Genomic DNA, 18,790 nt, shown 5'->3' on the forward strand with positions numbered 1-18,790 from the left:
TGGATACATCTAAGCTCTAAAGCGTAAGTAAAAAGAAATTTCACTAAATATTATGTACTGAGTAAAATTTATTTATCGTTATAACCTCAAAATGCAACATAGGTACTAATTATGTACCAGGGTTTTACTGATTAACATTCAGTTGTAAAATCACATACTGTATCTTATTAATTGAATGAGATGGAAAAAAAATGTACAGTACTAATCCTTTTTAAGATCAATGATGAATCGCTATTATTTTCCCTGTAAACAGGTGGTGACACTGGCTGTGTACTCATTTTTCCTGGCCACCATCATGGGTCGTCAGTTTCTGGATCCAAAACAGAAGATTGATAAGCACCATATTGACTTCTATGTTCCAGTCTTCACATTATTACAGTTTTTCTTCTACATGGGTTGGCTGAAAGTTGCAGAGTCTTTGGTTAATCCCTTTGGAGAAGATGATGATGACTTCGAAGTCAATTGGCTGGTGGACAGAAATTTGCAGGTTTGTTTAATCATATTTTAGGTGATTGCTACACCCTCGCATCCGTACTTGCCAAATAACTAAATGTAACTTAACCTAAAGTCGGCTTTGGGACAAAGAATTTGAAAATTAATGTAAATGATTTGGAGAATGTTTTCTAACATAATCCAAATCATTTACATGAACACACATTCCTTAGGCTAATAACGTGAGATGCCTCGCAGACTTATATTCAGGGTTGAATTAAGGTCTTTGTAGGCAGTGGCACAGCCACAAGGGAGCCTAAAAAATCTACCTCCCCTGTGCAAATACTTTATTTTTTATTAATGGCTAATTTTCACTGTATTGTATTATACTGGCTGGTGACCAGTGGTGTAGCCAGGTTCTAAAGTTAGGGGGAGCAAGCACATAAAAAAAGCACCATGACACATACTGAATAATTTTAAATTCATTATGCATTTTTATATTTTTTTTAAAATCAAAACACAAGGAAGTATATAATTGTTATTTTGTATTTAAAATCAAAACACAAAAAGTTTTGCAGTAAGCTCATCAATCTCAAAACATAATAAAAATGTTTGTTATTTAATTACGGTGGAACCCTGGTTATCGGCCATAATCCGTTCCAGAAGGTTGGCCTAAATCCAAAAAGGCCAAAAACCAAAGTAATATTCCCCATAAGAGTTAATGTAAATCCAATTAATCCATTTCAGACACCCAAAAATATTAACGAAAAATACATTTTGTAAAGATTAACTATAGTTTTACGTACAGAAAACAATAAGATTTATTTTTTTTTTTTAACAATTCGGCCGTCTCCCACCGAGGCAGGGTGACCCAAAAAGAAAATCCCCAAAAAGAAAATACTGTCATCATCATTCAACACTTTCACCTCACTCACACATAATCACTGTTTTTGCAGAGGTGCTCAAAACACAACAGTTTAGAAGCATATATGTATAAAGATACACAACATATCCCTCCAAACTGCTAATATCCCGAACCCCTCCTTTAGAGTGCAGGCATTGTACTTCCCATTTCCAGGACTCAAGTCTGGCTATATAAAAATAACCAGTTTCCCTGAATCCCTTCACTAAATATTACCCTGCTCACATTCCAACAGATCATCAGGTCCCAAATACCATTCATCTCCATTCACTCCTATCGAACACGCTCATGCACGCCTGCTGGCAGTCCAAGCCCCTCGCCCACAAAACCTTCCTTACCCCTTCCTTCCAACCTTTTCGAAGACGACCCCTACCCCGCCTTCCTTCCCTACAGATTTAAATGCTCTCCATGTCATTCTACTTTGATCCATTCTCTCTAAATGACCAAACCACCTCAACCCCTCTTCAGCCCTCTGACTAATACTTTTATTAACTCCACACCTTCTCCTAATTTCCATACTCCGAGTTTTCTGCATAATATTTACACCACACATTGCCCTTAGACAGGACATCTCCACTGCCTCCAACTGCCTCCTTGCTGCTACATTCACAACCCAAGCTTCACACCCATATAAGAGTGTTGATACTACTATACTTTCATACATTCCCTTCTTTGCCTCCATAGATAACGTTTTTTGTCTCCACATATACCTCAATGCACCACTCGCCTTTTTTCCCTCATCAATTCTACGATTAACCTCGTTCTTCATAAATCCATCCGCCGACACGTCAACTCCAAAATATCTGAAAGCATTCACTTCTTCCATACTCCTCCTCCCCAATTTGATATCCAATTTTCCAAACTGTAAACAATCCAATCTCTCTCCTCCTCCTGTCTCCCATACACTAAGAAGAATCTCAAATTAAGGTAAGTGTTTTGCTGTTAATGTTTCATTCATCATTTCCCATTGTATTGTTTATGTACTACATCTATATTTCATGTAAAAATTTTTTTGTTTTAATACTTCTAGGAGTCAGGAACGGATTAATTGTATTTACATTATTTCTTATGGGGAAAATTGATTCGAAAATCGTAGATTTCGATAATAGTAGCATCTCCAGGAACGGATTAACTATGAAAAACGAGGGACCACTGTACTTGCAACATCTGCCACATTGCTCCCCTATCCACTCTCATCATATGCCTTTTCTAAATCCATAAATACAATAAAAACTTCCCTACCTTTATCTAAATACTGCTCACATATATGCTTCAATGTAAACACTTGATCTACACATCCCCTACCCACCCTAAAATCTCCTTGCTCATCCACAATCCTACATTCTGTCTTACCTCTAATTCCTTCAATAATAACCCTACCGTACACTTTTCCTGCTATACTCGGTAAACTTATTCCTTTATAATTTTTACACTCTCTTTTGTCTCCCTTCCCTTTATATAAAGGGACTATACATGCTCTCTGCCAATCCCTAGGTACCTTCCCCTCTTTCATACATTTATTAAACAAAAATACCAACCACTCCAACACTATATCCCCCTCTGCTTTTAACATTTCTGTCATGATCCCGTCAGTTCCAACTGCTTTACTCCCTTGCGTGAGGCATTACTACGTAATGCCTCACGCACCTCCCCCACACTCACATCATTATTACTTACTAAAATTTTATTAAACACCATATTTACTACCAGTCAATTTTACTTTTGTACATTAATCATTATTTTATACTTCCCATTACATTTTGTTGCCAAATTTCCAAGTTTGTATATTCAACTCCAACCTTTATATTATCCTTTGTACCTGTGTACCTGTCTACCATCTTACTATCATATTATAACCAAGACATTGCCATTGTTATTTTTTACTTATTATTCTTTTGGTACTCTAATTTGTGAATTTTATTTTGTCAATTTAAATCTAGTTATACTCTTGATCTTGTCAACAACCTATACCAAACCCTAGTGCAATTGCAAGTACCATTTCAATTTGTATTTTTATATTATAAGTTTATATTATAAGTCCTACTCTAAGATTGTTTTCATATCTTAGTGACTATATTGTGTGTGCAATTAGTGTATATTTCAATTATATTATTGTTCAAGGCCCTTAACTATCTTTTGCTAACTAGTACCAACTACCTCATATATTTTTTTTTTCTACTTTTTTTTCTTATTCTTTTGCTACCTTAACTTGTATATTTTATCTTGTCAGTTTAAATCTAGTTATACTCTAATTCTTGTAAACAACTTATATAACACCTTAGTGCAATTACAATTGAGAGTCTTGTGCCTTTTTTATATCATTAGATTAAACTTAGTTGTACTATAGCTCATTCTAGCTCAATACATAGTCAATACCAAATTCATTATATTAGACCATAGTGTAATTACTAGTAAGAGTCTGGTGCTATTTTTAATTTGTATTTTTATATTATTAGATTAAACCAAGTTGTACTATAGCTCATTCTAGCTCAATGCATAGATTATACCAAAGTCATTACATTAGACCTTAGTGCAATTACAAGTGAGAGTCTTGTGCTATTTTTAATTTGTTTCTTATATTATTAGTTTATACCTAGTTGTACTTTAGCTCATTCCAGCACAACACATAGACAACACCAACTCCATTATGTGTATTAGTGACTATACTCTACATGACCAAAATGCTATAGCTATATACTTGTCCAAACTTCCCACCACTACAGATATCAGTACTAAAACTCAACACACAACTCAGGATATAAATTACCATAATTTAAGCCTAGAAGATGATTGATCATGTTGACCCTGATCTAAACCTCCATAATCTGACACACAACCAAAACCTATTGGAAAGTAACTGCCTTTACTACACAGCATCACAAGCCAGCACTATCCTAAACAATGCTAAAAGTCTATCAGTACTTAACTACAACATCAGGTCCTTAAGCAAACACTATGATGACCTCCTGGCATTCCTTGAATCACTAAAGACACCCTTCTCCTGCATTATTCTTACTGAGACCTGGCTTAAGCAGGACACAATAGATATCTACCCTCTACCAGGATACACAGCAATCCACAACTGCAGACCATACCAAGTTGGGGGTGGTATTGCAATCTATTACTCTAACCAATTATCTTGTATTAGCACCACTTGCTTTAGTGATGAATATGGAGAATACATTTTTGCTAATTTTACTGTAAAAAACCTTAAGACGCCTATAACAATCGGTGCCATTTACCGGATACCCCACACAAACATCCCAAATTTCAGTGAGAAATTAAAGGAACTAATAACAAACAAACAAATGAATAAGCACCACCTTCTCTTAGCTGGAGACTTCAACATCAACCTTGGCCTACTAGATGATCAGCCTGTAACTGATTTCATCAACAATATGAACAACACACTTCTCATACCAACAATAACTAAACCAACCAGGCTCACTGAAACAAGTGCAACCATAATAGACCACATATGGACCAATATACTAGCCCCCCTTAAATCAGGGATAATCACAGATAGCACTACAGACCACTACCCTACCTTCCTCTTGACAAACATTAGTAAACCACCACTTGAATACAACAAAGTTTCATTTAGACTCCATGATGAGGCCTCAATAAGGAAGTTCACAGCTGACCTAGAGACTGTTGACTGGCCTACAGAATTCTCCAAGGCCAATGGTATTGATGACTGGACAGACATTTTTCTTAACAAATTACTTAGACTATACAACAAACATTGTCCTATAAAAACGAAACAGATCACAAACAAACGGCTTGGTTGCCCATGGCTAACCAGCACCATTCTGAAATCCATTGATAAGAAACACCAATATGAAAAGCAATATAGACAGGGCCTAATACACAAAGATATTCTTAAACACAATTCATCAGTCCTCACCAAAGTAATAAAGAAAGCCAAACAACTATACTACTCCAGTAGATTCACTGACACAAGAGGAGATATAAAAAAGACCTGGAAAACACTCTCTCAGATTCTAGGGACCCACAAACTGAAAAAAAACAAGAATACAGTGGACCCCCGCATAACGATGGCATCGCATAGCGATTTTTCCGCATAACGATTACTTTTATCGCAAAATTTTTGCCCCGCATACCGATTAAAAACCCGCATACCGATTTTCGTCCGAGACGCGTCCAATGTGCCCTCACATGTGCCGGCCGTCCCATTGTTTACCAGCCAGCCTCCGCGGTAACATCCAAGCATACACTCGGAATATTTCGTATTATTACAGTGTTTTCGGTGGTGTTTCTGGAAAATAAGTGACCATGGGCCCCAAGAAAGCTTCTAGTGCCAACCCTGTGGTAAAAAGGGTGAGAATTAGTATGGAAATTAAGAAAGATTTTGAAGGGTTTGGGGCTAACCCTGAGAAGCCTATGCCAGTTGTGGAATCCATTGTGCCTACTTCAAAGATTAAGGAAATGTGTGCAGAGTGGTTTGAACTGCAAACCTTTATAGATGAAAATCACCCTGACACAGCTGTTGCAAGCCGTGCTTGTGACTATTTCAATGACAATGTTATGGCCCATTTTAGGAAAGTCTTGAAGAAACGGGAGGTACAGAGCTCTATGGACAGATTTGTTGTGCGACAGAGGTCCAGTGACTCTGAAGCTGGTCCTAGTGGCATTAAAAGAAGAAGGGAAGTAACCCCAGAAAAGGACTTGCTACCTCAAGTCCTAATGGAAGGGGATTCCCCTTCTAAACAGTAAGAAGATAATGCTCTCCCCTCCTCCCATCCCATCAATCATCACCAGATCTTCAATAAAAGTAAGTGTCATGTAATTGTGCATGCCTTTTTCAGTTTGTGTGTATTAAAATTAACATTTCATGTGGTAAAAAAAATTTTTTTTCATACTTTTGGGCGTCTTGCACGGATTAATTTTATTTCCATTATTTCTTATGGGGAAAATTAATTCGCATAACGATTATTTCGCATAACGATGAGCCCTCTTGCACGGATTAAAATCGTTAACCGGGGGTCCACTGTATTGTCCTAACTAAACCTAATGAAACACCACTACATCCCACTGACACAGCTAACAAGATAAACGACTTCTTCTCAACCATAGGTTCTAATCTTGCCAATAAAATCCCACGTACCAATGACCATGCCGGGCATCAACAACACAGCCACTTGATACTGGAGTTCTGCAGGGAAGTGTCCTTGGTCCCCTGCTCTTCCTCATATACATCAATGATGTTCCAAACGTATCTCAACACCTGAACCCCATTCTCTTTGCTGACGACACGACTTATGTCATCTCTCACCCTAATCTTGCCACCCTCAACACCATTGTTAATGAGGAGCTGAACAAAATATCGACTTGGATGACAGCCAATAAACTTACGCTTAACACTGACAAAACCTACTGCATTATGTTTGGTAGCAGAGCAGGAGATGCGCAAATTAACATTAAGATTGACAACACTCTAATTGCCAGGCATAATGAGGGCAAATTCCTAGGCCTATACCTCGACAACAACCTGAACTTCAGCACCCATATCCAACACATAACCAAAAAAGTATCCAAAACGGTTGGGATCCTCTCCAAGATACGATACTATGTACCGCAAACTGCCCTTCTCACACTATACCATTCACTTATATATCCATACCTCACCTATGTTATCTGTGCTTGGGGTTCAACTGCAGCAACACACCTAAAGCCAATAATAACCCAACAAAAAGCTGCAGTAAGAATAATCACTAAATCCCATCCCTGGCAACATCCCCCCCCCACTCTTCATAGATCTAAACTTACTCCCTGTTCAGTACATCCATACTTACTACTGTGCAATCTACATCTACAGGACCTTAAATTCCAATATTAACCTTGACCTAAAACGCTTTCTTGATAGTTGTGACAGAACCCACAGGCACAACACCAGACACAAGCATCTCTATGACATTCCCCGTGTCTGACTAAACCTTTACAAAAATTCAATGTATGTCAAAGGCCCTAAAATCTGGAACACCCTACCTGAAAATTCTAAAACTGCAGACACATTCATCACCTTCAAAACTACCATCAGAAAACATCTTATCTCCCTGATACACCCTGTCAACTAATTACACGAATACCACCTGGTGGTTAACACTTACACTCACTCACCCATTTGACCATAAACAGAAATATCAATCTCAATCTCAAAATAATGAATCTTAACTAGTCATAAGTTGGCCTGTGATACTCCAATACTGAAACTATGTATAGTGCCAAAACAAATGCATTCACGTTGCTAAACTCACAAACTAGTATTTAGTCACTTAGCCATAATACCAACTTACCTCATAATTTTGTAATATTTTAAACTTAAGATTTAATTTAAGTCTGCCCGAAATGCCTAGCCATGCTAGGTGTTCTAGTGGTACACTCTGTAATTATTATTTTACTACATGTAAACCACACAATAACCAAATTCTGTAAACTCAGCATTGTAATCCTTATAGAGAATAAACTTTGAATGTTCTTCTTCACTCCTAAAAGATGGTGTACCTCCCTGGCCAGTGCATGAAATTACTGCTTCCCTTTCTTCGTCTACATTTAACCCTTAAACGGTCCAAACAGATCAATGTTCAAATTCGTAGTGCTACAAAAGTAGATCTACTTTTTTTTTTACATATTTTCAAATATAACAAAAAAAAATGTGGATAAAAGTTTTTTTACACGTTTTCAAATGTAAAACAAAAAAGATCTACATTTTTTTACATACTTTCAGATGTTGAAAAAACGTATATATACGTTTGGACCGTTTAAGGGCTAAAAGTTCCTCAAAATATTCTTGCCATCTACCCAAAACCTCCATCTTCCCATCTACTAACTCCCCTACTCTATTTTTTAACTGACAAATAAATTTATTCTCTAGGCTTTCTTAACTTCTTTAACTCACTCCAAATTTTTTTCTTATTTTCATTAAAATTTCTTGACAGTGCCTCTCCCACTCTATCATCTGCTCTCCTTTTGCACTCTCTCACCACTCTCTTTACCTTTCTTTTACTCTCCATATACTCTACTCTCCTTATAATGCTTCTGCTTTGTAAAAACCTCTTATAAGTTAACTTTTTCTCTTTTATCACACCCTTTACTTCATCATTCCACCAATCACTCCTCTTTCCTCATGCACCCATCATCCTATAACCACAAACTTCTGCCCCACATTCTAATGCTGCATTTTTAAAACTATTCCAACCCTCTTCAACCCCCCACTACTCATCCTTGCACCAGCCCACCTTTCTGCCAATAGTTGCTTATACCTCACCCGAACTTCATCCTCCCTTAGTTTATACACTTTTACCTCCCTGTTGCTTCTTTTTGCCATTTTCCTCTTTTCCCATCTACCTCTTACTCTAACTAACTGTAGCTACAACTAAATAATGATCCGATATATCAGTTGCCCCTCTATAAACGTGTACATCCTGGAGCCTACCCATCAACCTTTTATCCACCAATACATAATCTAACAAACTACTTTCATTATGTGCTATATCATACCTTGTATATTTATTTATCCTCTTCTTCATAAAATATGTATTACTTATTACCAAACCTCTTTCTACACATAGCTCAATTAAAGGGTCCCCATTTTCATTTACCCCTGGCACACCAAATTTACCTACTACTCCCTCCACAACATTTTTGCCCACTTTAGCATTGAAATCCCCAACCACCATTACTCTCACACTTGGTTCAAAACTCCCCACGCATTCACTCATCATTTCCCAAAATCTCTCTCTCTCCTCTACATTTCTCTCTTCTCCAGGTGCATATATGCTTACTATAACCCACTTTTCACATCCAGCCTTTATTTTACTCCACATAATCCTTTAATTAATACATTTATAGTCCCTCTTTTCCTGCCATAACTTATCCTTCATCATTATTGCTACTACTTCTTTAGCTCTAACTCTATTTGAAACCCCTGACCTAATCCCATTTATTCTCTCCACTGAAACTCTCCCACCCCCTTCAGCTCTGTTTCACTTAAAGCCAGGACATCCAGCTTCTTCTCATTCATAACATCCAAAATCATCTCTTTCTTATTTATCATTTGCACAACATCCATGCACATTCAGACTTCCCACTTTGACGATTTTCTTCTTCTTATTCTTTTTAGTAATTATTACAGGAAAAGGGGTTACTAGCCCATTGTTCCCGGCATTTTAGTTGACAGTTACAACACTCGTGGCTTACGGAGAAAAGATTCTTATTCCACTTCCCCATGGATATAAAAGGAAAAGTAATAAGACCAAGAACTATTTAGATAAAATCAAAGAAAACTCAGATGAGTGTGTATAAATAAACATGTGTAGTGTGACCTAAGTGTAAATAGAAGTAGCAAGACGTACCTGTAATCTTGCATATTTATGAGACAGACAAAAGACACCAGCAATCCTACCATCATGTAAAACATCAGGTAAAACTGGGTGGTTGCTGTCTACCAACCTACTACTGCAAATTTTAATGATAAATGAACATGACATATCTTTATTGAAGACTCTTGTTGGTGTATTGAAGGCGGCGAGGAGGGGAGAGGGAGTTGGGAATCCCCTCCATAAGGACTTCAGGTGTCAAAACCCTCTTTAGGATTGCTTCCTTATAATAATAATAATTTTTATTTGGACATAATACATAGCTGTACAAGGAATTATAGTAATTGGGTGTACATGCCAAATACCCCTTGTATGCAGAGCATTATGGGCAGGCTTAAAATTAACTTTATTTATTTATTTATTTATTTAATTATTTATTTATTTATTTATTAATTTGAACATGATACAGTGAAGTACAAAGGAATACAGTTATTACAGTGCAACAGGCCAAAGCCCCTTATATGCAGAGCATTATGGGCAGGCTTAAAATTAACTTAAGATTAACTAAGCAATGATATATTCAGTGGTAAAAACATTATTGTAAACAGATAACAATTTAGCACAAATGAGTATTACAAAAGACAGGTCATATGGTCATTTACTGTGTTGCTGTGCATTCAGTAGAATGGAGTATTCTGTTAGGTAATGTAATTAAAAAATAAAGTTTGATTGGGTCACAGGTTAGACATTTGAGATAAAATAATGAGAAACATTTATGAGATACAATTTATGAGATACAATTATTCAGTATTTATTTAGTTGTGGGTGAGTAAGTTATTTTTGAGAAGAGACTTGAATTTATAAACAGACAGTGTTTCTTTTATATTCACAGGTAATGAATTCCAGATTTTAGGGCCTTTTATGTGCATTGAGTTTTTGCATAGCGTGAGATGGACAAGAGGAACATCAAAGAGTGATCTGTGCCTTGTGTTATGGTCATGTGCTCTGTTGAGGTTGGTAAGGAGACATTTGAGGGGAGGGTTTATATCAGAGTTAAGTGTTCTATGAATATAGTAGGTGCGGTAATAAGTATGGATGTTTTGTATGGTGAGTAGGTTTAGAGTTTTGAATATTGGTGGAGTGTGCTGCCTGTAGTGGGAATTTATCATTCTGACTGCAGCCTTCTGTTGGGTAATTAATGGTCTGAGATGGTTTATTGTTGTTGAGCCCCATGCACAAATTCCATAGGTGAGATAGGGGTAAATAAGCGAGTGATATAGGGCCAGGAGGGCTGACTGTGGAACATAGTACCGTATCTTCGATAGTATGCGTACGGTCTTGGAATTTTTTTTGGAAGTTTGTTGTATGTGTGTTTGAAATTTGAGTCTATTATCAAGGTGGATTCCTAAAAATTTTCCCTCTGTGAATTTTGTGATAGGTGATCTGTTTATCATTATGTTAAGAGGGACGTCTGTAGCTCTGTTACCAAACTGAATGAAGTAGGTTTTGTCAATGTTTAGAGTAAGTTTGTTAGTGCTCATCCAGGTAGATATTTTCTGTAAATTGGTATTTACAGTATTGGCTAGTGTGACTGGGCTCGGGTGAGAGAAGACGTATGTAGTGTCATCTGCAAATACTGTGAGTTTGAGTAGTTGTGATGCATTTGGTAGGTCATTTATGTATATGAAAAAGAGAAGAGGGCCTAGGAAACTTCCTTGAGGGACACCAACTGTAATTGGCTGCGCAGAAGAGTTTGCCTTGTTTGTGTACACATATTGGCTTCTGTTGCTGAGGTAAAACTTTAGGTAGTTGAGGGAGTGCCCTCTTATACCATAGTGCGACAATTTTATATGGAGCAAGTCATGGTCAACTGTATCAAAAGCTTTAAGTAAGTCAATGAAGATCCTCAGTGGGACTTCTTTTTCTCTATTGCAGTGTATGTGTGTTCTAGCATGTGTATAATAGCATCATTAGTATTTTTATTAAGCCTGAACCCAAATTGACAGGGGTAGAATATGTTGTGGGAGATGTGGTAGGAATAGATTTGCTTATGAATTAATTTTTCGAAGGTTTTAGAGAGAGGGTGTAAGTTGGATATTGGCCTATGGTTATTCAAGTCTGTTTGGTCTCCTCCTTTAACTTAAGATTAACTAAGCAATGATAGATTCATTGGTAAAAATTACAGTAAACAATTTACAGCATGAAGTACAAATGAGTATTTTAAACAGTGAAATTTGAACATTTCAGTTATGAAGCATTATAGTTGTACAAATTTGTAGCATTACAATGTATAATATAACAAAATGATCAATATATGTACTATATGTAGTCATAAAATTTATTAATCTGATCAAGTCGAATAAAATCAGTGATTTGTAGTGCAGAAACAGATCATATGCTCATTAGATGAGTTACTGTGCATTCAAGAGAATGGATTATTCTATTAGGTAATGTAATTAAAAACATAGTTTGATAGGGTCATGGGTTATACATTTATGTGTGGTGTAAATATTATGCAGAAGATTTGGAGTGTGGAAATTAGGAGGAGGTGTGGAGTTAATAAAAGTATTAGTCAAAGGGCTGAAGAGGGTTTGTTGAGGTGGTTTAGTCATTTAGAGAGAATGGATCAAAGTACATTGACATGGAGAGCGTATAAATCTGTAGGGGAAGGAAGGCGGGGCAGGGGTCATCCTCGAAAAGATTGGAGGGAGGGGGTAAACGAGGTGTTGTGGGCGAGGGGTTTGGACTTCCAGCAAGCGTGCGTGAACATGTTAGATAGGAGTGAATGGAGACAAATGGTATTTGGGACCTGACGAGCTGTTGGAGTGAGAGCAGGGTAATATTTAGTGAAGGGATTCAGGGAAACCGGTTATTTTATATAACCGGACTTCGAGTCCTGGAAATGGGAAGTACAATGCCTGCACTCGAAAGGAGGGGTTTGAGATGTTGGCAGTTTGGAGGGATATATTGTGTATATTTATAAGAACATAAGAAAGAAGGAACACTGCAACAGGCCTACTGACCCACGCAGAGCAGGCCCATGCCCCCCCCCCCCCCGGATTAGACCAATGACCCACCCCCAGGATTATCCCAATGACCCACCCAGTCTGGTCATCCCCACTCAAGAATGGAGCATTGTACCAGACCCAGCAGCAAAGCTAGTCAGGTCCAACTCACACCCACCCACATCCACTCATGTATTTATTTAACCTATTTTTAAAACTACACAACGTTTTAGCCTCAATAACTGTACTCGGGAGCTTGTTCCACTCATTCACAACTCTATTACCAAACCAGTGCTTTCCTATATCCTTCCTGAATCTGAATTTTTCCAACTTGAAACCATTGCTGCGAGTCCTGTCTTGGCTGGAAATTTTCAGCACACTATTTACATCCCCTTTATTTATTCCTGTTTTCCATTTATACACCTCGATCATATCTCCCCTAATTTTACGCCTTTCGAGAAAGTGCAGATTCAGGGCCCTCAGTCTATCCTCATAGGGAAGATTTCTGATACATGGGATCATCTTTGTCATCCTCCTCTGTACGTTTTCCAGAGCATTTATATCCATTCTGTAATACGGTGACCATAACTGAGCAGCATAGTCTAAATGAGGCCTAACCAAGGATATATAGAGTTGAAGAACAACCTGAGGACTTCTATTATTTATACTTCTAGATATGAAGCCAAGAATTCTGTTAGCTTTATTGCGAACACTAATGCACTGTTGTCTTGGTTTTAGATTACTGCTAACCAAAACTCCTAAATCCTTTTCGCAATCGGTAGTATTAAGTTCTACATTATTTAGTTTATATGTGGCATGGTTATTTAACTGTCCAACATTTAGAACTTTGCATTTGTCAATATTAAACTGCATCTGCCACTTCTCCGACCATTGTGTCAGCCTATTCAAATCATCCTGGAGTGCTCTAATGTCCTCATTATACTTCTAAACTGTTGTATTCTGGGCACCTCTGCAAAAACAGTGATTATGTGTGAGTGAGGTGAAAGTAAAAGTATTTTCTTTTTGTGGATTTTCTTTCTTTTTGGGTCGCCCTGCCTCGGTGGGAGACAGCCGACTTGTTGAAAAAAAAAAAAAGTTATTCAATATTTATTTAGTTTTGGGTGAGTAAGTGGTTTTTAAGAAGAGTCTTGAATTGATAAACAGACAGTGTTTCTTTTGTATTCACAAGTAATGAATTCCAAATTTTGGGGCCTTTTATGTGCATTGAGTTTTTACATAGTGTGAGATGGACATGGGGAACATCAAAGAGTGATCTGTGCCTTGTGTTGTGGTCATGTGTTCTGTTCTGTTTCTTTATCATTTACTGCCACAGTGCATTCATTACTTACCTTAAAATATTTGTAGTCTTAACCCTTTGACTGTCGCAAGCCCCTTTCTGAAACTCTCATTCTATGGTGGAAAAATTTTTGGAGAAGAAAAAATTATTTTTTCTTGTGAAATGAAAGAGTATCTTTTCCCGATGGTAATGATGCCAAAAGTACGAAAGTTGGTCAAAAACTCAAGGAATTACGCTCCCGCAAAGTTAGCGATCTCGGCGATGCATACGCATCGGCGATTTTGCCGAATTTGAGCCCTATTTTTGGCCAATTCCATTGTTCCAGTCGACCAAACTCATAGCTATTTCTTTAGAACATTAGGTTTTCTGTCAAGTGAGTACAAGAAACTGCCCATTTACCAATTTGAAGTACCCAATAAAGTGGTCAGAATTTGGCAATTTGGCCAATTTCACACAAATTAAAAAAGATGCCAGTTTCAAAATAGGGTCCAGAATAAACAATGCAGACATCCTTGGCACTAAAATAACATATTCTCTGTTCATTAGTCATGTCTCCAGGCCCCCCTTACTCTTGCTTTCTATTTTGATTTTTTATTCACAAAAAAATAGAAGATTTACTGTTATGTAGACTACTGCATTATTGTAAAAATGGTATAAATAATATCGGTGTACTAGTGAAAGAATATTAGACTCCCCAGTTGATGTGTATTGGACGTGTGGTGTGATTTGCTTACTCTTGAACATTGGTAAAAATTGAACATTTCCGCTACTTTGAGCTCAGTTTCAAAGTCGTTTCCAACGTGAAACTAATCAAAATCATCTCTATTTCTGTAATATGTTTTCCATTCTGTCAAATGAGACCAAGAAAATGAGAATACAGCCATAAATACTATATGAAAATACACCTCAAAGTCGGCATTTTAATCCAAAAACACAGTCAGAGATTTTTTTTTTTTATTATGCATTGCGTGCTGCAGGATTTTTTTTATGCGGTGCACACTAACCACACAGACCTATTCTCTCATATGTGGGCCTACCAGCTTTCTCCTACTTGATTTGAAGCCGCTAGAATTATTGAGTATATATATGTCTGAAACACTGGCTTGTAAGACGTTTATATACAACCAAAACAGTCAAAAGGTTAATGTAGGGCGAGAGGTGAGTAGTATTTATTTGTAGAAAGTCAGTGTAGGCAGCGGTAGATGTAGGTACACGTATGTAACCCTCCCTGGGCTACACTACATAGCCATATTATTATACTACAGACATATTATTACTATGTTCACTGAGTTTAATCGTTTGTAACAACTACCTTTAGATGCCATCATAAACAAAGGGAGAAATAATGAATAATTCATGCCAAGAATTGTAAACAAAAATGTATGAAGGGCGGTGACTGCGCCAGACGCCAGATTCACAGTTTTCTCTAACGCTGAATCAGAGAAAAGATAATGTTTACTCTCCACCTGACTCGCCACATTATAACATTGCACGTTTATATGCTATATGCTATGTAACATGTTACTTGTATTAATTTTGAAGAAAATATCATAAATGGAATAATGAAAATGTCTATATTAACCTAAAATAAGACATTTAATGTGCCCAAGAGTGATTATTATTAAACATACATCGCATATAAACATTGCATGTTTTTATGTACAGTGGAACCTTGGCTTATGAGTGCCCCACCTTATAAGTTTTTCAGGATACGAGCAGTCGCTCTGTCGATTTTTTGTTTCTGGATACGAGCAGAAATTGAGGATGCGAACTTCCCCCTCAAACAACTTTTTTTTAGACCTGCAGATCTTGCAAAAATAAAAGTGAATATATAATTGTAGTTCATTGTTGTGATGTATTATGTTGTTTTTACTGTCTAAGACTATAATTGCAACAGAAATAATAGTATTTCTTACCTTAAATTGTGGGTGCTGGTGTTTGTCGATGATTGTGAAGAGTGGAGAGTTATGTTGTGGCCCTACTGGGCTGAGGTGGATGGTAGAGGATCTGGTACTGAAGTTGATGGTTGTACTGGAGTGTGCATAAATTCTGTAATGGATTTCTGTTCTATTTTATCCTGCAGTACATCATACAACTGACGGTAAGGCATCAGCTGCTCTAGACACCATTCCAGGGTCCTCTTCAGTAAAAGGTCTAACTTTAAGTCATTCAGTCAGTCAAGTTAGTAAGTCATTCAGTAGGCAACACTGGTATGCCTACTGAGTGTCATGATTGCTTGGCAGATACAAGATATAGTAATTAAAAGATCAAAACACAATTCACAAACACAATTAGCTTGTAGGAGAGAAGTGGAATTGAACACGTGTTCATGAAGCTGGGATGGCGGTGTCGGGAGTGTGGGAGTGTTGAAGTATTTTTGTCCTGCCTCCCAGAGCATGGATTGATGGCATTTCAGTTAATTTAAATATAGAAAAATTTACTTGGCATACGAGCAGATCAGGATACGAGCAAGGTCACAGAACGAATTAAACTCATAAGCCGAGGTTCCACTGTACTATGTAACGTGTTTCTTTGGGCCCATGGTGGCTTATTTCACAGTCGCATTCAATAAACAACCACAAAAACAATAGATTGTAACGAAATGTTTGGATAAATGAGCGGAATGTTGCTCACTCACCGAGAGAGACAGCCAGACTAACTCACAAACGCAGTCGGGCAGATGTGTCCAATACGGCCGATTTCCGAGTTGCCGGCCAAAACCCAGGACAGAATTTTGGCCAAAAAGTGGCTGAAATCCGATTTGGCCGATATCCACATCAGCTGATATCCGGGGTTCCACTCTACGTATTTTAATTATGTATAACCCTTCGACTGTTGCAACGACGCCAAAAGTACAAAATTTGATCAAAAACTTACGGAATTACGCTCCCACATAATTCTATCATTCATGTGCCACTTATTCCTTTATTCTATGCTTACCACATCCTTTCACAATTTCTTCCACATCCATTCATATTCTTTTTCTACACATCCCTTCACATTATTATTCCCTACCCCTCCACATTATTCTTCCCTACACCTTCATATTCTTCTTCCTCATGCCTTTATATTATTCTTCCCCACATCACTTCACATTATCCTTTCCAATACATCCCACCCTTATCCCAATATTCCAATGTCAAATTTAATTGAATATATGCATTATTTACTTTCCATGTCTTCTTAACAGGTCTCCTACCTTATTGTGGATGAGATGCACAGTGAACATCCTGAGCTTATTCAAGACATGTACTGGGATGAAGTATTTCCTCAGGAACTTCCTTATACTATTGCTTCTGAGGCGTTCAGACGAGAACCTCCTCAGGGCTCAACTGCAAATATTGAAGTGCCAGAGACTGAACAGGAATTCTTGCCCTTGCTGGAAGAGGAAGAGGACGAGGGAATAGATGAATCAATGTCTGCTTTCCCAGTTAGTAATAGATGAGTCAATGTCTGCTTTCCCATTATCACTCTTTAATTTTCTAAATACATGGTTTCCTTGCAGTTGCTTCCCCCCCCTCCTTTACTTAATTCATTTTGAAAAATATCCAGGTAAGGTATGTCTTCAAGGTTATCTAATATTCCAAGTTCATACACAGTACATTGAACATTTCTGGTGAGCTCAGTAAGATTTCTACAATATATTTCAGCAAGGTATAAATGGTATACAATGATGACAAGTTGATGAGTAAGACAAATGTGCAACACTTAAGTGTCTTTATTGTCGAAATGGTGTGCCTAAGCCACAGGCTTCTTCAGTCAAATACAGATTATAACACTGGAGACAAAAGAAGTGGAAAGGAGATTTTGAGCTGATCAGTCCCTAGCTTTGATAGCAGGTGATCAGTCCCTTAGCCTAGAGCAGAGGCGTGAGGCCAGAAGTTTGTATTTTGAAGTGAGAAGCAAAGTGTAGAAGCTGAAGATGACATCACAGGTAAGCAGGGCCCACAAGTGAAAGTAGGTCATGCTAAACAATTGTTTGCAGCACAGTTGGAGAGAGATCCACTGTACCAAGATGCCATGGTATTGCTGCAGACAAGTACCATATTATTAATGGTATTATATGCCATTGTACAATATACCATTCTTACTGACTTCATGTCTCCACCATATTTATACCCACAATGGTTTTAATATTTTGTTTACCTTTTCCTTCATTTTGACATTCTTGCTTTAATATTGTGTTTTTATTTAAAATGATCAATGTATTAAAAAATCTTTTTTTTTTTTCTCAACAAGTCAGCAGTCTCCCACCGAGGCAGGGTGACCCAAAAAGAAAGGAAATCCCAAAAAAGAAAATACTTTCATCATCATTCAACACTTCACCTCATTCATACATAATCACTGTCTTTGCAGAGGCACTCAGATACATATGACCATTTAGAAGTCCCCCCAAACTGCCAATATCCCAAACCCCCTCCTTTAACCCTTTCAGGGTCGACAGGCCTTCTCCGAGACTAGTTCTCAGGGTCAGCCAAATTTAAAAAAAAAAAAAATTTTTTTTCTTATGAAAAGATAGAGAATCTTTTCCTGATCATAATGACACCAAAAGTATGAAATTTGATGGAAAACTTATGGAATTATGCTCTCGGGAAGTTAGCGGTCTCGACGATGTTTATGCATCGGCGATTTTGCCCACTTTGAGCCCTGTTTTCGGCCAATTCCAGTGTACTAGTCGACAAAAATCATAACTATTTCACTAGAACTCCATTTTTTCTATCAAATGAGTACAAGAAACCACCCATTTACCGATTTCAACTATCCAATACAGTGGTCAGAATTAAGCAATTTTGCC

General features: G+C 37.4%; 1 protein-coding gene across 2 annotated transcripts in view; it reads left to right on the top strand.

The window, feature by feature from the left end:
* Positions 1-18,790, top strand: part of LOC128684371 (bestrophin-4) — a gene marked incomplete at its 5' end in the record, with an annotated part of 131,357 nt that overhangs the window by 46,498 nt on the left and 66,069 nt on the right. For both annotated transcript variants that reach the window (XM_070095756.1, XM_070095767.1), the window contains 2 exon segments: positions 254-487; positions 17,186-17,425. In XM_070095756.1, the coding sequence (XP_069951857.1) occupies positions 254-487; positions 17,186-17,425 (474 nt within the window).

Source organism: Cherax quadricarinatus, chromosome 4 (assembly GCF_038502225.1).
Source record: "Cherax quadricarinatus isolate ZL_2023a chromosome 4, ASM3850222v1, whole genome shotgun sequence".
Classification (NCBI taxonomy): domain Eukaryota; kingdom Metazoa; phylum Arthropoda; class Malacostraca; order Decapoda; family Parastacidae; genus Cherax; species Cherax quadricarinatus.